The sequence below is a fragment of the Planococcus citri genome, chromosome 1, assembly GCF_950023065.1.
Source record: "Planococcus citri chromosome 1, ihPlaCitr1.1, whole genome shotgun sequence".
NCBI classification, from domain to species: Eukaryota; Metazoa; Arthropoda; class Insecta; order Hemiptera; family Pseudococcidae; genus Planococcus; species Planococcus citri.
The window spans coordinates 86,988,523-87,010,603 of NC_088677.1; the positions used below are offsets into that span (position 1 = coordinate 86,988,523).

A 22,081-nucleotide genomic window follows, 5' to 3' on the forward strand; every position below is an offset into this window, starting at 1 on the left:
GAGATGATTTCCAAATCAGTGTTAATTCTCAGTTCCTGATCGACGAAAATTCTTATTCAATGGCGACTGCGTCTCTCTCGGCAAATTACCCTGCTGCATTCATCTTGCGTTGCCATGCAAATGGATCCTTCGCAGCAATGGTTCCGCAATTATTCTTTCCACCAGCATTTTTTGCCATAAGTTCATTGCATACTGGATGGTTGATGCGATATGCGATTAAAATTACATTACTTCTAGTCTTCGGCAAATAAAATATCTTTACGAAACATGTTTTTTTCGTTTACCTAATAAAATGTACAATACTTATAGGTATTTTTGTTTGGAAAACCAGAAGGTTAAAGCTCTTGCGATCAGAATACTTTGTATCCGTAGGGTTTCGGATATTAATTTGGTCGTCTTAGTTTACTTAACGAGTTACCGAAAAATCTTTTAAATTTGTCCATCATATTAACCCCAGCTGGGGCTGGGTCCGGGACCGGAGACTGAACTGGAGCTGGAGCCTGAGTCGTGGCCGGGGCAGGGGACGAGGCTACGACTTTGTCTCCTTGTGCTATATTTTTTCGTGTTGCTTCAATTAGTTCAATTTTTCGTGCAGTTTTCTCGAATGCACAATATCCGGCCACTTCAGGACGCACCTGAACACACTGCCCAGAACAGCAGAAACCCATACTGCCGTCATAAGTGCACTCTGCTCCACAAGGAAGACAGATCGGAGTACCAGTTATTATAGGTCTAATAAAAAAACACATTGAAAAAATCAGCCCAAAAAGATGGTACATATTTACCTCGTGATTGGGCAATTTTTTTGAAAAAATGACACACGTGACGTAGTTTCACTTGTGATAGATAAAGTAGATTGAGTTTATCAGTATATAAAAATCAACTTGAACGTATTAGATGACTATCTCTGGAAGTCAAGATACCATAATGTCAAAATCAATCGCGATCAAACCATTTTGAGCGACCTTTCTTCGATGAACGAAAATTAGAATCTCCCATTATATCTCTTTGGCTTGGCATCGCAAACTCCATTCAGATTACCTATTGGGTGGTTGCAAAAATTAGAGCAGCATTTTCCCATATGCCCGTTCCAATGACAGGGTGCTCCGTTTGGTAGGCAATCGTCACAATACACCGATTGAATCACTATTGCAACAATGATCACGAACACGACTAGAGAAATTTTCGTGGTCAAATTCATCGATCGCGAACTTTTGGAGTAATATATCAAATTGTGTGTAAAGAACGTCGTGTAGAATTGAGCTATAGACTGGTGTATGGTACTTTTTTCGTGCCATCGGCATCATCAGTTGAGGGGGAAACGAGATTGTGTAATGAGATAGCTCAGATTCCTCAATCTTAATCTTTATCAGTAGGAAAAATATGATTAAGTACCTACTTAGTTGAGATAAAATGGAGATATTGTGTGCAGATTTGAGAATTATTATCGCCACTGAAGAGAGTTGAACTTGAACCGCTGCTTTGCGTGTAATGATTTGATATGCTCAATTGCTAGATAAAATGTTTCAAAACAAATTAATGAAAAATAAACAGTTGAATATAATAGAAAACTAATCGTAGGTTTTTTTTCCATTTATGAATATTATTTACATCTTATAATTACATATTCCTGCAGTGAGGGGGCGGCCACGCTCCCTTCCGCAGGAATAATACCAGTACAATCTTAAATTTAGGGGGGGGGAGGGTGATGATAATTCTAATACTAAATGACAAACTTGATACTAGAATGAGCTAAGCCGAGATTGAGTGCGTTTCAATTTTGCTTAAAACTAGGAGGGGGAGGGGATGGTTCGGCCATCCAGTGGTCCTGGAGCTGCAGTAAGTGGGAGGCCCCAGTTTTGGTTCGGACTGCTACCCCCTCCAGCACCAGGCCAAAGACCCGGAGCTCCCAGGCAATATCCCAGAATTGCTCCCACCACTCCGGGGTTGAGGGAGTGGTCACCCTAGGATGTAGCCCATTCCCCCTTCCACTGATTTGGAGCAACCCCCAACCTGTCTCCCATTTAGGCGTAGGCTTAGGAGGTCCCCAGGCACCACTGCACCCATAACTACCTCCAGGCATGGACTGGGATCGAAAGGGTCCACTGGCAAATCCCAAACCAGAAGTTTTGTGATACTGCTCGAGCGATGCGAGAGCAAACATTTTTTGAAAAAAGTAGTCCAAAAAAACGGAAAAAGTCCATTTTTGCATGTTTTATTTTAAATGTTTGCTAGCAAGGGCCCATTGTCTACCACAAGGACCAATTTTTTTCATTTTTTTGGAGGGGCTCACTGGGAAACTCCCAGTATCCTGCTAGGGCCAGTCCGCACCTGACTACCTCAGAAAGTGCTCTCCTAGAGCGAGATTGTCAAAAAGGATACCTACGATTTCTTATGTGTGAAAGTGGGAACACTCGGCCCCACCTAACAAAATGGATAAAGTTGGAGTAATTTTGAATGCTGAGGATGGACACATAGGTACCATAGGTTTCTTCCATTCCTTCAGCTTTAGGAAGTGCTATAATATACATTCAGTATACTATATAAATTAAATTAAATAAGTTATATTTGAGGAGAATATTTGATAATTGGTTACACTATTATTTGTAACTATTTACAAGTACATATTAGAGTTGGTGTTGAGGGAGGTCCAATTACACACCTTGATGTTGATAGGTATCTCCCTGAATTCGCTCACAATGATTGACCATACCTAGCCCCAGTCAAGCTGGTCCAGCCCACATCCATTCTATGAGATAGTGAGTTTTTTGATTTTTCTACTAGTACATTCCCTGGCAAGATTTTGGATACCAAGGGAGAAGTTCTTATAATGTTGGTTTGTTATAGTAGTGAATTTTTATGATGATGCAGAATTAGACATATGAGCTATTAGGAAATTGCACAGTGGCTGCATGAGGTCAATTTTCATCAGCTCCGGGGCGTTTTACTGGCATGCGCCAAAATTCATGCCATGCCAGTTCTAAATAAATGGCGGCTCGGTGGCATGAACATGGTGTAGGATGATTCAGATGAAGTATTTAGTCTAACAAACCCATAGTTTTGCCTGTAAAATAGAGAAAATTTGGTAACAGTGTTTTCGAGGGTCCCACTTCCATCTTTGATCTCTATTTGACCCAAAATCTAAACACATATAAAAGGGACTTCAATTGGAGAGAATTGAAATTTTTATAAAAATTTGTCTTTGGTACCAAAATTTGGGGTTTCAAGGGCTCAAAGACAGATAAGATATCGGCACGTCAAAATTTGAATGATCGATGGTGGCGTCCATGTCTATGCAGAATATTATGTAGTGACCCTAGCTTACTCTTCCTTCAATTTTATGCTTTAGAATTGCTACTTTCCCCCATATTGTGTGGTTGGGTCAACAGCATCTCTATACCTCCAAAGTGGTGGATGAAGTCCCTCACTATCCCAAGAGACATTCTGAGGTCTTGGCTGACACAGTGTGCCAGTGCATAGGAGGGCCCGTGTAGAAATAAGTCTTTGTTGGCTTCCTCCAGCGTGAGTAGGCTGTTGGACTCGACCTCTGTTAAAGCCAAATTTCCCAAGCTTCTTCTCCTCATTACTTCTGCAGCAGAGGAGATGAGTCTGGTCTCAACATCATGAGGTGTTGGTTCACGCATGTCAAGATATTGTTGATATGGGAGGAGATCCCCCACACTGGCAGCACTGACTGGGGCATAGAATCGCAATTCGTAGTTGGATTCCACAAAGCACTAGGTATTGCATAGCAGGTATGAAAACATGGTCACTGAATAACAGGGAGTATGGATGCTCCCAGCCTCCTTGAGTGAGCAACTGTCTCTGGGCATTATCCTCTTGGGTTCAGCCTCCTTTGAGGCCTCTTCCCCATGCTGCTATGCTACAGAAGTGGAGAGCTCAGTGCTACTCTTTCTGGGAGTTGAGGGGAAGGTGGTCCTTAGGAATATTATTATAGTTGGTTTACATCCTGCATGGTGTGCCTGTACACATACAGTTCCATTGGTGTGTAGTTTGGTTTTTTGATGCCTAGCTTCTCCCTAATGGAGAAGGTTGAATGATCTTGTTTTGGTGTTTCTTCTGCTATGGAGCTTGGAAGTCAGTTGATTGTAGGTATCTGCAGGGCTGGTGAACAGAACAGATGAACATAACACTATGAATGGAACGATAAACACACAAATTTTCAAATTTTCTGAAGGTTACCCAAACAGAATGATATATTGCTCTGAACAAATGAACGCTAACTGAACAAAATGATTCAACGTTTTGAACAAAAAACAACAACCAGATCAGAACAATATCTGTCAATTTTATTCAAATTATTCACTATTTTTCATGTTTTAGACTTCATTTTTAGTTTTGTTTTGTCTTTCGAAGGCAGTAAAAGGCTTAATTTTCAAGGTAAAAAACTATCTATTATGAGAATTCATCATGTAAGCGAAGAAAAAATGACTGCAAAGGTGAGAACAGAACAGAACGAAACATAATAGAACCAAATCAACCTGAACAAAACCAGAACAGAAAAAAAGAATCCAAATTAACTTGAACAGAAACCAGAACAGAATACTACAAAAAGTTTTTGTTCGTGAACAGAACAGAACAGAACACTACGGATCGTTTCGTTCACCAGCCCTGGATCTGTCCTTCTAATAAGAGTGTCAGCAGTTGATGCTTTCTCCAATTTCTAGGATATCCCTCCTGATTAGAAATAAGAGGCATGTCTGAATAATTCCCTTGCTGCAAACTTCAAAGGTGTTTTATTTTTTATTTTATTCATTCAACTGAAAAGCAATAACCTCAAGTGCAACGCTTGCCCTTATACATATGTAATTACTTAAGCAACGAAGGATATGAATACAAATGACAAAAATGGACAAGAAAACTGATTTATTTAAGCTTAATAAATAGGTATCTATCAATATTCATCCAAGCTATACGATGTTAATCCCATATAGGAGTTATCTTGTAACAGACGTCATTTCCGTGGCTATCTGAACCTTTGGTAGGAGGAGGAGACTGTCAAAAAAAAAAAAAAAGAAACACGCGAGATAGATTAATATATTTAATCGTTGCGAAACATGCTCTTAAATATTATGTAGGTAGATGATAGATGGGAATTAACGTTAAAATTGACTTTAATATTAACCACACAGATAAGTATTTTCCAATGAAGAGGGTAATGTGACGAAATTTTCAGTTATTGTATCTGCATCAGTTTTGTGATCGGTGGTGGAAGGGTTCTATTCAAGGAGGGGAAAAATCAAAATATTAATTGTAACTTACAATTAGTCCAATTTACAGAATTTTAATATATCTAGGATGAAGAGGACAAGGACTTTGGTCGAACATTGTTAGGTAGGTACCTTAGATAATAATTTTAGGGCTAATATATAAATGAATTTATGGTAGTAGATTTTGCTGGAGGTAAATTAACCATTTGTCCTTTTCCACCATTAGGTTTACCAGCAGGCTTAGGGCTCGGAGGATGATTCTGTTCAAAAATAAAAAAAATAAAAATACTGTTCAAAAATGTGAAAAAAAAGTTTAAAAAGCTGGTCTAGAGTGATTGAACCCCCTATTGTTGAATTTTTTTCCTCAACTTTTTGGCCCACCTCATAGTTAGGTAATTACCATGAATACCTAATTTTTACAAAATAATTCTACTCACATTTCCACCTCCAGAAGGTTGCGCTGGTGTACAATTGACCCAATTAATACTCGACAAAAAAGTTACCAAAATGCAAAATATCAAAACTTTAAAAATTTTTCCGAACATGATCATTACTGAAATATATACGAATATCAATCACAAGAATTATTCGGTAGGTAGGTACTCAATTCACGCATATAATGAGGTACAACAAGAAGAATGAACAAGAGAAAGAACAGAAAAAAAAATTATGTAATTGAATAATCGAGTATATAGGTAGGTATCTAGGTATTACGTGAGTACAAGTACAACCACTTGGAATAACAATTTCACGTAAAAATCAATATTTTTCAACGCACCGAACCGAATGTATCAATATTTCTGCCTAGTATACATATGTATGGTAGGTACGTAGACGTAGTACGTATACATTTATTCAATAGGTGGGTAAATAATGAGCAGTACCTATAGTGCGATACATGACCTAACTTACCTAGTATTTAGTAATTGACTAACTCTGGGATTACGACTTTTTTTTTACCAACTAGAAACCAAAAAGAACGCCCGCTTTTGAAATTTCCTTCAAAGAATGAGAACAGGAACATATAGGTACCTATATTTAAAGAAGGGGAATGACAACAGGAGGGAACGGGAACGCTCTTGTGAAAATTTTCAAGAACAGGAACAGGAATGGGAACGGATTGCTAATTTGGCGTTCTCAGATGTTCTTTCAGGGTTCTCAAATTACCTCCAAAAACTCTGAAAAATAGGGGAAAATATTCCTTTTCCACAAACTTTTAGTAGTTTATGGGTACAATTGAAGAAAATGACAAAATTTCCACCAAAAATTGCTTCGCTTGTTGCACAGAACCCTAAGTATAGGGAATGGGAATGGGAACACAGAAACGTAAATTTTGGAAATTTGATTGAGAATGAGAACGGAAACGCTTCTGCTTATATGGAGCACAAGAACTATAGGAACAGGAACGAGGTGTTGGATTTGGAAGCAATAAGGAACAAAGAAAGCCAAGAATGTTTTTTTTTTTGTGAGAACAAAGAACGGGAATGGGAACGGGAACGGGAACGAGCACTTCTGCATTCTCACAGCACTGGTTATTGAAAGCACTTTTTGCCATTCCAATCTGTGATTTAATTTCTTTATGATCACAACCATTGTTGTTAATCAGCGCTCCAAGGTATCTCAATTGGTTTACATTTTCAATTTCATGAGTTCGGATGTTGATTTTGACCTCTTTATCGTTTCCTCTCAAAACCTTGGTCATGCCAGCGTTTATTTTCATTCGATATTTTAATCCAGCACTATTGATTTGGTTGATCATTTTCAGCATCTGCACTTCTGTCCCAGCAAGGATCACTTTGTCATCTGCGTAACTTATTTCATTTACTTATTCTCCTGCTGTTTATTTTGAATCTCATTTGTTCGATTCACACTTCTTCTTTCATTATTTCTTTCGCGTACAGGTTGAACAACCTAGGTGAGAGGGATCACCCGTGTCTCACACCTCTCTTTCAGGCCCAGACCCAAGAGCATGTCAGTGGCGAAGCGTCCATGGAAGCAAGGGAAGAAATGCTTCCCTTCAAAGTTTCCGAGTTGTAGAAAACTAAATTAATTAAAAAATATCAGTACAAATCGACAATAAAATAAATGAAAAAATACCTATTTTAAAACAATCGAGAATATTATCTTGTTCAAATGTCATCCGATGCACTTTTTCTATTACCTACAAAAATCATAAATCTGTGTGTTGGAAGCAAACTGTACATAGCTTCCAAAAAACCAGTTTCAAGGGAAAAAAGAATCATGTTTGCCATCCTTAATGAGTGTGTTAGAGCGTCGAACAATGATTCTTCGGAAGCAACTTGCTAGTTGCTTCTAGTTGTTTGCTAATTCTTATTTACAGTTCTGTGTTTTATGCGCATGCGCGTGTTCATAGCTCTGTAAGATCCGAATCAAGAGCGATGCGACGAGTTGCGATAGTTACTTTTTTTTTGTTATACAAATTAGGTACCTTGATTTAAAAATTTTAAATTAGGGTATGGAAGTTTAACTTTGCTTCCCTACCAGTAAAACTCACGCCTCACCACTGGAGCACGTGTGTAAATTGTTCTCTAAAATATCCTAAAAAGCATCACTCTGTCATCGCTTTATCATTCATCAAAATAATGTCCTAGGTACTTTTCTACAAAAATTGAGAAAACGTATCATCTTTCTTATAACAATTGCCTGAAAAGTCATAGTTTCATTTTTCAAAAAGTTGACAAAAATTTCCAGTTTTAGGCAAAATTGCGAATTAGGCTACCTACTTATCACTTTGTTAGCAGAAGTTACTGAAAAATTCCAAAAAGACTCGTTTTTTTCTACAGTTGAAATGAAACTAACACATCGGATTGGATTTAATACCACATGACTGAAAATTTCAAACTTTCACTTAACTTTGACTGGGAACTTTTGCAAGCTTTTTTTTCTCCAGGTACAACCTAGGTACTTTACATGTACCCCTACCCATCCAATACGCCATAATCGATTATTGAGATTTTTTGAGCTCACAGTGCAACTTTTTGAATTTTCAACATAAACCTGCACATCTACACTTCAGTGCCTTTTTATTGAGAGGTTGTTTCTCTCAGTTCACCCATCCCCGATATCGCAATTAAGTATTGATTTTGAACTCTTATTTATTTTCCTCAAAACTCCGCACAAAATTTGAAAATATTTCTTCATAAAATTGAAATTATTTCAAAATTTTGAAATCAAAAATTCAGCAATTTCTTCACAATGTTGATTTTTATTTTATTAATAAAATTGGCATAGGTTTTTAATCGGCTATGCTCAATTTTTCATCTGATATTGATGAAGCACCTGATTGTCCAAACATTTTCAATAATTCAACAACCATTTTTTAACAAATACTTGACAAAATTTTTAAAATATTTCAAAATTTCTGAGTCAAAAATGCAATTAGGATTTTGCTCAAAACGGATTCTAATTTTCTCAAGGACTCGCAAAAAAAGTTCAACCCCCCAGTTGAAAAATCTAAACTCCTACATTCAACAGTAGAGATTTTCCCAAATAGTCCAAGACTTGCATAAGTTGATGAAAAAGTGAGATGCTAGGTATAACCACTCCAGAACTCCAAAAAATGAAACCATGGTTCGAGGATTAATTTTGATACCCAATGTGCTAAAAATAGCACTTTTCATGTGTACATCAACACAGTTGTTTTTCTGTTTTGAGCTTTTTAAAAACTTTTTAACGCTCCCTTCAGAAACTTTTCAACTTTTGATAAAAACCATCACAACTAAAGTGGAAGCTTTCTAAAATTTTTTTCAGTTTTAAGCTTTCTTCAAAATTTCACAAATATGGTCAAAAAGTATTTTTTGGCAAGCTTGAAATAGGTAGACTATACATAGGTACCTACTTTAAAATATTTAACTGGATTATTCTAATTTTTACATCATATCTGAACCTTTTTGAACTTTTTTCAGATTTAAGCTTCCTTCAAAATTTCACGAATATGGTCAAAACGTATTTTTTGGGGAGCTCTTTTTAGGGAGACTATATAATTGAAATTTTCATTGGGCATTGGAGAATTTTAAGTGTTTTTATGTAGTAGGGTCATTCCACGTCAATCGGACCAAGAAGTGGTAGGTGGGTTCGCCGATTTTTTTGAAATTTTTCCTGTGGAAAGACCTTCCAAAGGGATGACCAATGGTGCAAATCGCAGCCCTCTAGCCCATTTTTAACGGCAGCCAGGGGGTGTCAAAGTTTTCAGTGATCCTAAAATACCATCCATTTCAGCAGTGGATTACTCGATAACCGCGATACCTATCAAAATGAAACTTTTTCCGATAGTTAAGAGTTTTGAAAGGCTTTTTGGTGATATCATGAAAATCAGTGTTGCCACTTTTTTTCGCACAAAAAATTAGCTGAAAATGTTTCAAAACGTAATTTTTATATCGTTCCGACTCTCAAAAATTCTGAAAAAAATATAATATGGACAACTTTTCCTGCTGAACAACATATTACAAAATTGGGATGGTAACTTGGCGCAAAGTCGATTTAATAAAATTTAAAGTTTGCGAAAAAATGCGATTTTTTTATTTAAAACATGAAAACAAGTTTTGATAGGTAAAGTTGATCCATTTGACTCCCATTTTTACGTATCTGTTGAAAAAGTTGAAAAAACCCTTTCACTCGATGAAATAAGCTCCTCACAAGAAAATCAAAATTTGAAAAAATTCAATTTTCAATTTCAAACATCAAAAAAAGTTTAAAATTCAGTTGTCTTATTTTGACCTCTTTCTGACGTATTTCATGAATAAGTTGATGAAAATTACACTCACAACAAAAAAATAAAAATTCGTTCATTTTTTGAATCTTTTCGAATTTTCATTTTTTTGTGAGTTCATTTCATCGAGTGAAAGGGTTTTTTCAACTTTTTCAACAGATACGTAAAAATGGGGGTCAAATGGGTCAACTTTACCTATCAAAACTTGTTTTCATGTTTTAAATTAAAAAATCGCATTTTTTCGCAAACTTTAAATTTTATTAAATCGACTTTGTGCCAAGTTACCATCCCAATTTTTTAATATGTTGTTCAGCATGAACAGTTGTCTATAATATATTTTTTTCAGAATTTTTGAGAGTCTGAACGATATAAAAACTACGTTTTGAAACTTTTTCAGCTAATTTTTTATACAAAAAATAGTGGCAACACTGATTTTTATGATATCACCAAAAAGCCTTTCAAAACGATCCTAACTATCGGAAAAAGTTTCATTTTGATAGGTATCGTGGTTATCGAGTAATCCACTGCTGAAATGGATGGTATTTTAGGATCACTGAAAACTTTGACACCCCCTGGCTGCCGTTAAAAATGGGCTAGAGGGCTGCGATTTGCGCCATTGGTCATCCCTTTGGAAGGTCTTTCCACAGGAAAAATTTCAGAAAAATCGGCGAACCCACCTACCACTTCTTGGTCCGATTGACGTGGAATGACCCAGTATGACAATCTTTGAACTTTTTCAAGCTTTAAGCTCCTCCACGATTCACTCCACAACCCCAACAAAAAAATGACTGCAGATTCGAACTTTAGACCTCGAAAACATATCAATCCACATATTACACAATAATATAAGGAAAATTTGACATTTGAGCTTTTTTGAGGTTTATGCTTTTTTCAAAACTTTAAGAATGTGGTCAAAAAGTATTTTTTAGCAAGCACTTTCTAGTAGACCATACATACATTAAAATAGTTATTGGGTACTGAAGAATTCTAATTAGTTGTGTCATGTATAACGTTTTTTGAACTTTTTCGAGCTTTGAACTTTTTCCAACATTTCACAAATATGGTCAAAAAACATTTTTTGGCAAGCTCTTTCTCGGTAGACTATACGTACTTTTGCGTATACATCGTCACAGTTGTTTATACTGTACCAAACTTTAGGAGTTTTTTGAAGCTTCATAAAGCTTCCTTTAGAACTTTTCGAACTTTCGATGAAAACCTGCACATCTACGGGGCAAAAGCTTTTTTTTGAGACATTGTCGAACAAAATCGGTTCGGTGGTTCTTCCAAACGAACGATCGCAAAAAAAAACACCTTGTTATTTACATTTTTAAATCATATCTAAGCTTTTTCAAATTTTTGCAGCTTCAAGCTTTCTTCAAAAGTTTTGCAAATATGGTGAAAAAGTATTTTTTGGAAAGCTCTTTCTAGGTGGGCCATATGTACTTTTGCGTATACATCGTTACTCTTGTTAATACTGTATCAATTTTTGAGCTTTTTGAATCTTTTGAAAGCTTTTTTCAAATTTTTTTGAACTTTTGACCAAAACCTGCACATCTACGGGTCAAAAGCTATTTTTTGAGACATCGTCGAACAAAATCGGTTCAGCGGTTCTTCCAAACAAACGATCACAAAAAAAGCGCCTTGCTATTATATATTTTTAAATCATATCTAAGCTTTTTCAACTTTTCGCAGCTTTAAGGTTTCTTCAAAAGTTTTGCAAATATGGTGAAAAAGTATTTTTTGGAAAGCTCTTTCTAGGTGGACCATACGTACTTTTGCGTATACATCGTCACGCTTGTTAATACTGTATCAATTTTTGAGCTTTTTGAAGCTTTTGAAAGATTTTTTCAAAACTTTTTGAACTTTTGACCAAAACCTGCACATCTACGGGTCAAAAGCTATTTTTTGAGACATCGTCGAACAAAATCGGTTCGGCGGTTCTTCCAAACGAACGATTACAAAAAAACCACCTTGCTATTAATACATATATAGATTTTGAGATAGGTAATTTGTACCATTACCAAAGCACCCATACTGCACACTTGTGACGTTCCGTTGAGTATTGTTAGGATTGTCTACGTTTGATGAAATAATAATTACACAAGTACCCACGTACGTAGACATACATAGTAGTAGGTACCTATCTTATCAGATATAAAATACAGACTATGCGATCCTAATACGTGAACACTCCATCACGTAATTTTTACGTGAATTACACGTGTAAAACTGCATTGCCTAAAATGCAAACCAAATGACATGAGTACTAAAAAAATTTAAAAATCTCAAGTTCGGACGTCTTTCAAGTTGAGCATTCAACGTTACATACTACTTACACAATTTGAGATAAAATATTTTTAGGTACCTACTCAATTCTGAAGGACTTATTGATCGTCTTCATTATACCTACTTACATACATAGTACATAATATAAAGATGTGCAGACTTCAACTATTTCATCAGTAGTAGTTTCATTGAATTTATGAATGATAACGCGCAGTATAGCTGAATAAAAGTTTATACCTACCTATATAATTACGTATACCTAACTGCGTAGTGGTGAAAAATAATTCTACAGAAGTTTAAAAGGTATGTTTTCTAAAAATTTTATTTTTAGTGCTTTCAAAGTTTTGTTTGCTTCTTTAAAATTGAGAAAAGCGAGGTTATTTAAATGCTTCTCGCGTGAGTAGGAAATTTTTTCTTTTCTCGAGCGATTGTAAAATTATTTCAAGACAAGTCTGAAGTGCCTACCAGATTTTAAAAGTCGTTATTGAGAAAATAGAGTAGGTCAATGTAGGATGCCTACATACGCACTAAGTAGGGACGAATTTTGAATGAACATTATACGAAGAAGAAAAACGTGTTTTAATTAGGAAATATGTAGAAATAGAACATTTTTTTAACAATTTGTTTAAAGATTTCAAATTGTTCATTTTTGCACCTACATATCCTATACGAATATGTAGGTATATTTTTGATTTTAAATCAGATTTTCATCCATTTGTTGAGGAAAGGAATATCTCCTTTGCTACATTTGGCTACCTAGACCTACTCACGTGGCAGCCACTTTGTTTTTTTACAGATATTTATACTTACTTGGAATGCGATGGAATTCAGTTCCTCAAGTACTCACACCGGGGTGTTGTTTGAAAACGACGTAGTTGGGGCATCGAATGGGCAGATAACACATTCTAAATTAGCTAACAATAAGGAATACAAAAGAAAATTGGTCTGGCGAAATGTGGTCTTATACGCGTACCTACATTTAGCTGCTCTTTATGGTGTATATTTAGCATTGACTTCGGCTGAATTATTAACAAATATGTGGGGTAAGTAAGTAGGTACCTACTACCTACCTCAAGTACATCTCGTTTGAAAAATAATCTCCTACTGCGAAATACCGACATTGATTTATCTTGAAAATTCTGTGCAGCTTTCCTACTATACGTATGCGCCAAAATAGGAATTACTGCAGGTGCTCATAGGCTGTGGTCGCATAGAGCTTACAAAGCCAGATGGCAGTTGAGATTGATATTGATAGTTTTCAACACCATCGCATTTGAGGTAGGTCTACGTACGGATTAATTATTTAATTTGGAATTTACCTGTTGTATGCGGAGGGGACAATTTTTTCTCGAATGTCCCGTTAGACCACACATTTACCTTTCCAAAATCATCACATTCACGAAATTCGACCGGCACATTTCGTCGCAATTAATTTTCAAAGTTGCGTAAGTACAACTTTTCATCAAATGCCAACTTCGCAATTTTTTTTCAAAAGTAGCCGTGTGACCCATCAAAATGGGTTAAAATTTCACGCTGGACCCAAAAATATCAACAGTTTTCGTGTTAGCCCCCTTCCCGCGTACTAACCCCCCAAAAACCTGAAAATTTTTTGATTTAGAGTAAATTGTACTGCTTTATGTAAATAGATGGCTTCTACTTAGCTTCTTTCTGCGACCTTACCGAGTATGTTGTAGACATCCGTAAGAGCTATCCCTACAAAAAATTTTCAACCTCCTCCCCTCGTATTTACCCCTCAAAATGGAGTTTTCCAACTTATTTTATGCGTTTTAACAATAATGAACATTGCGAGGTACAATTTTCTAAACACGTTTTTTGGATGTATTTTTGACTTCTAAACATCATATTTTTTTGAAATTGTTGCTTTGGTGCGTCATGGTGAAAAATGGAAAAAACGTTTCGTAGGGGTGGGGGGGGGGGTCAAATGAGAATTTTGGGGGAAATAATTAATGTTTGTAAGTAGGGTGTTGTTTTCGCATGATTCGATACCGTTGAGTACGAATATGACGTCAGATTTTCTGCTGCACTCATCTAACCCCCTCCGATTTCCAGAGCCTTCAGACCCCACCTCAATTGGTAACTTTAGCCTTTACAAAGTGGGCCAGGCTGATAAACCTACTGGTTCACTTCTTATGGAAGATTAACCCACACATGGGTTCATAAGTGTGCAGTCGTGAACCTATACATATATATATATAGATAATTATAAGTTTCAGCACAATGGTCATTTTTACATTTTATCACCTGGAACCTGCTCTCATTAATGAAATCAACTTAAACTTAGGGAATAAGGTTCTTTCAAGACCTAGAATTGACCCCCGCAGTTTGAAGGGTCAAAGTTGAAAATAACAGAAAGGTCCATTTTTTGGAGGGGCATAATAAGGCCCCAAATGAACGAAAAGAGTCCAAAATCATACCATAGATCAGTACTTCCATTGTGATCAACATATCCAAATTTCAGCTTCCTAGGTCACCCCCACTCCATTTTAGCTGGGAGGAACCACATTTTATCCTTATTTTCGACCCCCTTGCCCCTAAAATTGACCTGGGGGGGGTCCAAATTTTCAGCATACAATGAGAGGGTGCCCTTTCAGTGCTTTTTGCAGGATTCAACCTTCCAACCCCATTTGACCCCTCTCCAGAGTCAAAAAAGTGGATTTTTTTCATCGATTTTACGTGTTTTTTGAAAATTTTGACGTTTAGCCAAGCCTACAGCCCCTCCAAATTGACCTAGAGAGTCCGAATTTTCACAGTACAATGGGAAGAGGTACCCAAAGGGCCTTTTGCAGGTTTCAACCTTCCAACCCCATTTGACCCCTCTCCAGAGTCAAAAAAGTGGATTTTTTCATCGATTTTACGTGTTTTTTGATAATTTTGACATTTAGCCAAGCCTGCAGCCCTTCCAAATTGACCTAGAGGGTTCAAATTTTCACAGTACATTGGGAGGATGTGCCGGAAGTGCCGTTTGCAGGTTTCAACCTTCCAACCCCATTTGACCCTTCTCCAGAGTCAAAAAAGTGGATTTTTCATCCATTCTAAGTGTTTTTTGAAAATTTTGACGTTTAGCCAAGCCTACAGCCCCTCCAAATTGACCTAGAGAGTCCGAATTTTCACAGTACAATGGGAAGAGGTACCCGAAGGGCCTTTTGCAGGTTTCAACCTTCCAACCCCATTTGACCCCTCTCCAGAGTCAAATGAGTTTTTTTGACATTTAGGAAAGTCTGTAGCCCCTCCAAATTGACCTAGAGGGTTCAACAGAAAGGCAAGTTTCCACCTAAGTGCCATTTCTTGTCTTAACCACCTCAGTAGTTATTATCTAAATCATTACACCCAAGGGGGGGGCTCTAAAAAAAGGGTTCAAAAAATTACGAATGTTCAGGGAGCTTAAATTAAACTCTTTCACCTAGATAATTGAATACTTACGTACCTAAAAACGTTACGTTTTATGCACTTTCTTTGTTTTTAACGGTCAATTAGTCATGTTACAGAATTCTGTATACGAATGGGTTAGAGACCACAGAGTGCATCATAAATATTCGGATACAAACGCTGATCCTCATAACGTCAATCGAGGATTCTTCTTCTCTCATGTTGGATGGGTTCTGTGTCGTAAACATCCTGATGTAATTGAGAAAGGAAAACTAAATGATTTGTCCGATCTGGAAGAAGATCTGATTGTTGCATTTCAAAAAAAGTAAGTTATGCACACTTCACAAAATTTCTGCATTATATCTTAGCTCATGGCATGGCATTAAAAGGCACCATTTCCAAAGAATAACTTTTATTCGTACGATTTTTCTTTCTCAATGACGATAATGGTGATGATGTTGGTGTACTTATTTTGCACAGATATGAGAACTTTCCGCTCAACTTTTCTTAAATTTTTCTCTTTCTTTTTGTTCAGCTTGACTTTTCCTCCTGTCTGGTATTAGGTATAGTTATTTCATGTGAGGTTCATTCAGTTTGAAGCTTGTGGAATAAAAATGCATATTTCACAATCATTGCAGTGTGTTTTTCACATTACAGATACTATTCAATCTTGATGCCGCTTTTATGTTTCATTATTCCCACCGTGGTACCGGTTTATTTTTGGGGAGAGACTTGGCCGAATGCTTGGTTCATTGCGACCATGTTCAGATATGCATTTTCCTTCAATACTACTGCGCTAGTGAACAGCGTCGCACATATGTGGGGAAATAGGCCATACGATGGGTGAGTGTGGCTTCAAGTTCTTAATGCGTCGCGATTTTCAAATTACCAACTCAAGTAGATACCGATAAAAGCCACAGTAGCTAAGGTGTACCTATGTGATATAAGTATTGTAGGTACTGAATTGCGAAAGACAGAATTTATTGTTCGTTTATAACTATAGAAACTTGCTGAGAGAGTTTCAGAAACCAACAAATTGAGTACCTACCTACTTTACGATGAATTTTCTTCTCGCAGAAGCATTAATCCAGTTCAGAGTAAGAGCATAGCAGTGCTAACTTTAGGCGAAGGATGGCACAATTATCATCATGTTTTTCCATGGGATTACAAGACAGCAGAATTGGGAGACTACTCGTTCAACACGACGACTGCATTTATCGATTTTTTTGCTAAGATCGGATGGGCTTACGATTTGAAAACTGTCTCCGCTGAAACGATCAAGAAAAGAGCTCAAAGAACTGGAGATGGCAGTCATCCAGTTTGGGGATGGGGTGATAAAGATATTCCAAAACAAGACATCGATGAGGCGGTAGTAATCAACAAGAAAGATGAATAAATAAAATGCACAGGTACGAGTATTTAACCATTACCTAGTCAATAATGATTTGTAAAACAAATAATCTTCATTCAATGTTGCCAAAATAAAAATAAAAACCCGTAGAAGAAAAAACTCGATACCTAGTTGTCTTTGAAATTACAATTTCCATTCCAATAAACATTGTGATTCAATTCTTAATAGTTACCTACGAGTAGAATTCTATTTTCTATTTCAGGCGTTCAAACCAAAGGATGTGCTGAGAATGGGCTCAAAAAGTTGATGATGAAACAGTGGCCCGCGATAAAAAAAGAAGTATCGCGAATTCAGATCGAATCCACAGTTCCACACCCTTTGAGGTAACATCCCATCACAAAAAATGTGGGTCTTAAAGCCAAAGAGAGGCGCAGCTATTTCTCATTTCTTCAGAAAAAAATGAAATGGCTCGCGCTACCTGATTTTGCTATCGATATATTTTAAACATTTTTATGAAAAACTAGATTTATTCTACAATTCAAAAACTGCGGGAGTATTTGTATAGGATTTTTCAAAATGTCGGCAGTAGAGAAATTTCAATTCGGATGGGTAATTGTTGAGTAATTGCAATTTTAGTTCATTATTTTAATGCATTAAATCCTAAAAAAGGGGAAAAGGGGACTTGTAGAACACCTGCCGCTCATTGTACCCTGCTATACCCCCAGTCTATTCTATCACCAGCTGTGTTTCATTGTACCCTGTTACACCCCCGGTCTGTTAGCTGTAAATTCCAAGTGGGAGTGGTTTGGTAGGGCGTTTACCAAACAAATATGAGAGGGGTTTTGCGATAAGGGCCCTTGTGGTGATATTTCGATTTTTTCAGGAGAGAAAAAACATCGAATTGCTTCGATTTTTTCGTTTTTTTTTTTTTTTTTTTTGATTTTTGGATGCAGTGTTGTCTTGCGCATAGGTTGGAAGTGAAATTTTGACGAAATTCGTTCATCATCGCCTGATATCCCTGATTTAGAAAAGGGACCTTGTGGTGCACAGCCGAATTTACACAACGTTATAGACTACCCCGCAAAAAAATACGGAGAAATTCGGATTCGCCATGAAATTTTACGTAGGTAACAACAATAAAATAATTTTTCCATCGACCTTTTTTTCTTTTTTTTTAAAAATTAAAAACCAACAAAAACTTTGTTTTTTGATTTCCCAAAAATGTGAGTTTTTGAGTATTCATGTTCAAGTAATTTTTACACGAGAAGTTGATGAGATAGGCGAAATCTGATTGCACCATTCGATTTCTCGTGAAAAAGTAAGTCGTAATCGTCAATAAAAAAAAAAAACATCGAATCACCACAAGGACCCATTTCGCGAAACGCCTCTCATATATTATTTTAATGCCCTAACCATCGTAGTAAATTCGTGGCTGAGTGGTTAGGGCATGTAGGTAGGAATAGGAAATTTAGGGACCCAGGTTCGAATCCCCATGAGGTACGAGGTATAGTCACAAAGTAAGTTTCACATTTTTAAAAAAAATAGAAGGCGTGAATATTTTTTGACCAAAATTGGAGGGGACCTAGTTCAAACATTCGACCAGATCTGACAAAATTTATTTTGCATTTGGGTGCATTGTTCGTATTTCACAGCGTGATTAGTAAAGTGCTGATAAAAAAATGCCGTCCAAAAATTATATTTCAGAAAAAATGAATTTTTCAACCTAACAAAATAAAAATTCATCGGAAAATTGATTGAGAACCACTCAAAACATAACATACTAACATTATTTTGATTCAATCAAAATCCAAATCAAGTAAATTGTTCAGTGATAATCTGCTGAATGTCGGCATTGTTGAGAGTCACTCAGCACCAAAAATTTTGCAACCATCACATGAACAAATTACAGCGCCAAATCACATCTTAACTTGAAATAAGATTACTATGATACGTTTTGAGTAATTTTTGATAAATTTTAGTCATATTATTACAACTACAAATTTTTTTTTGTGGCCAAATACCACATTTGGACGGCACTTTTCTATCAGCACTTTACTAATCACGCTGTGAAATACGAACAACGCACCCAAATGCAAAATAAATTTTGTCAGATCTGGTCGAATGTTTGAACTACATCCCCTCCAATTTTGGTCAAAAAATATCCACGCCTTCTATTTTAAAAAAAAATGTGAAACTTACTTTATGACTATACCTCGTAAGTAGGTAGGTGACAGATTTTTTGTAGGAAAATTGGATAGGTAAATGCTTTGGAGTTACCTATGTAGTACATGATAATGGGGCAAAAATAATGCTGAAATTGAGTTATGAATTATGATATCATTTGCTAACTAAAAATTCATTTCATTAATTTTTTGTCTACTATAGCCATAAGTAGGTATAGTAAGAATTACCTTGACATGAATAATTTTCAACTTTTTACTTATAATTTAAAAATTACTTCAAAATGAGTAATTAAACTAATTTTTGTACAATTGAAACATGTAATTTTTATTATCATGATTTAGTAAAAATTATTAAAACAAAATGATTTTTACTAAGGTGCACTGGGGGAAGTTGGAATTCGGGGTAAGTTAGAAAACTTGCTCTAGCGCCTAGAGGTTTATATCTGGCGAAGTGCCACTAAAGGTGACTTGAGGGTACTACCCCTACTTCATCATGGCATAAAAATTTTCGCGATTCAGTTTCATTTTAGATGTCTTTGGTTCAATTGTATTTTGTTGTTGTTTTGAACTTATTTTGAATTTGGTCTAAAATACAGACTTTCTATTTCCTAGTTTTTCGCATATAGCGGACGAACCGTGCGTCCTAGTGAAAATCTGATGAGAGTAATCTCAAAGAGAATTAAATTCTCTACAATTTTGTTTTTGTTTAATTTTTCTAGGACGCTCAGTTTGTGATCTACGCCTCTGCAAAGTTTAGCCTGTTCTGACTTCCCCCAATTGGGGTAAGTCAGGACAGTTTATATTTTATTCCACTGAGCGAAAGCTACTGTGTCAATCGCGCTCAAATTTTTACCATAGCTTAAGAACCCTTATGGGAACCTACATAATAAATTTGATCCATATTGGTTCATTAGAAGGGGAGTAACAGCTGGTCAAAGTTGAAATTGCGAAAAATCATTCTGACTTGCCCCGGTGCACCTTATTGGTACCTATAGCAAAATTTATTAAAATGATAATTTTTACTATACGATTACAGTAAAAATTATTGAATGGGATCTGGTACTTAATTGTGCTAGGTAAATACCAGTACAATAATTCCCGCTTATTAGAATCGATTTGGGACCAGGTATGATTGATTCTACAAACTGGAGTATTCGATAAAGCGGAAGGATAAAAAATGCAAAATTCCACATTATGTTGACATTTCATCACTTTTTGATGTGTTCTGAAGTTAATTCTAATACTTTTTCGATTTTTTAGTTACGTTTAGCCTTTTAATATGTTATGAACACTTTTTTGTACGATTTTTATAAAGTTAAAAAAAAATCCATCATCTTATACCAATTTTAACCAATTTAAAATATTTATTTTCGCGTTTCTATGCGACTTTCACACGTTTTCATTGCCAAAATTCAAGATTTTTTCCCCCATTTTTGAAGATTTGTCAATTCTATTGACCAAATGAAATGCTCTTTTTATTCCAATAAACGGAAAAATGGGCATGTAAGAAGATGCAAATTGTTCTGTCCCAGCACATTCCATTCCATTAACCAAATTATTCTATTATCCGCGATTCTAATAAGCGGGACTTACTGTATTTAGTTAAATTTTTTTGTAAAAATTACCCATATTTTTTTTCGTGTAATTTAGAGGCAATTCAAATTCTTAACATATTTTATAAGATTTAATTCTTAATTTAGAATAAAAAGCAAGTTCTGAAAATTGGTTTGAAAATTTATAAATTTGAAGATGTAGTGGAAGGAAACTAAATAAATACTTTAGCGATCCTACAAGCATAAATTCTACCTAATCTATTTTTCAAACAGTCAGCTGTTTCACTTTATATACCATTAGCGATCCTATAGGACATTTAATGAAACTATTCATCATAACAATCAGCTGATTTATCAAAATAAACAAACTGTCATATATTTTATCTACTTAGCGATCCTATGGGAAGTCTACTGTAACTAATTTCAATATCATTAGTCAGCTGTTTTATTTCACCCTTAAGGAGCATACTCAGTCAGCTGATAGGTCTTATTTAACCATACATTTTTATAATGTACATAATCAGCTGATACAAATCTTAATCAGCTGATACAAATATTAATCAGCTGATACAAATATTAATCAGCTGATACAAGTCTCAAACAGCTGAGATAGATTCCTCATCAGCTGAGAAGCTAGTGCACCCACCTTTTCAGAGTATATAAACTCAGCCAATTCGCTAGTAAAATCAGTTCTCTTCGGGCTATCGAAGCTTCTTCATTAGCCTAAAGAGCTAGGGAGGTCTACCTTAACATAGGTGTAGAATTTCGCTTATGTGTAGACCGCACTTCATTGATTCTCATAGTGGCTGCTTCGGTACCATTTGAGATCTTTGGTTAGCCTTATAGGGATCTCATTGATTCTCATTGCGGATACCTAGTATCTAATTGAGATCTTTGGTTTGGCCTTTAGGGATCTCATTGATCCTCAGTGTGGATACTTAGTACCATCTGAGATCTTTGGTTTGTCGAATAGGGATCTCATTGATCCTCCCAGTGGATACCTAGTACCATTGGAGATCTTTGGTTTTGTCTGAACGTGCTAAGGTAAAGTTAACTTAACCTAACCTTACCTTCATCCGCGACTAAGTATAAGACGCGAAAGTTCGGTTAAGTATAATCCGTGAATAAACTTCGTGTTTTTCAAAATATAAATAAAAACTTTAAAAACATTTCGTGTGTTCGTTTTCTTCCACTACAGAAGACAATGGAAATTCTAAAAAAATTAATATGAAAATTTGTATTTAGAGACGCTGAGAATTCCAAAAATTGATTAAAAGTTCTGTAAGTTGCAGATAATGTGAACTTGAAAATTATATGAAATAAGTATTGTAATATTTATGAAGAAGATGAGAATTCTGAAA

At 35.9% G+C, this 22,081-nt stretch overlaps 1 protein-coding gene across 1 annotated transcript; it reads left to right on the top strand.

The window, feature by feature from the left end:
• Nucleotides 1–12,381: 12,381 nt before the first annotated feature.
• LOC135839685 (acyl-CoA Delta-9 desaturase-like) lies at nucleotides 12,382–19,208 on the top strand. The gene is made up of 7 exons (XM_065355824.1): nucleotides 12,382–12,549; nucleotides 13,043–13,289; nucleotides 13,394–13,524; nucleotides 15,753–15,958; nucleotides 16,291–16,476; nucleotides 16,711–17,042; nucleotides 17,247–19,208. Exons 2-6 carry the CDS (start codon nucleotides 13,067–13,069, stop codon nucleotides 17,027–17,029), a joined length of 1,065 nt encoding a protein of 354 aa, XP_065211896.1. The 5' UTR covers nucleotides 12,382–12,549; nucleotides 13,043–13,066; the 3' UTR covers nucleotides 17,030–17,042; nucleotides 17,247–19,208.
• The last annotated feature ends 2,873 nt before the right edge of the window (nucleotides 19,209–22,081 follow it).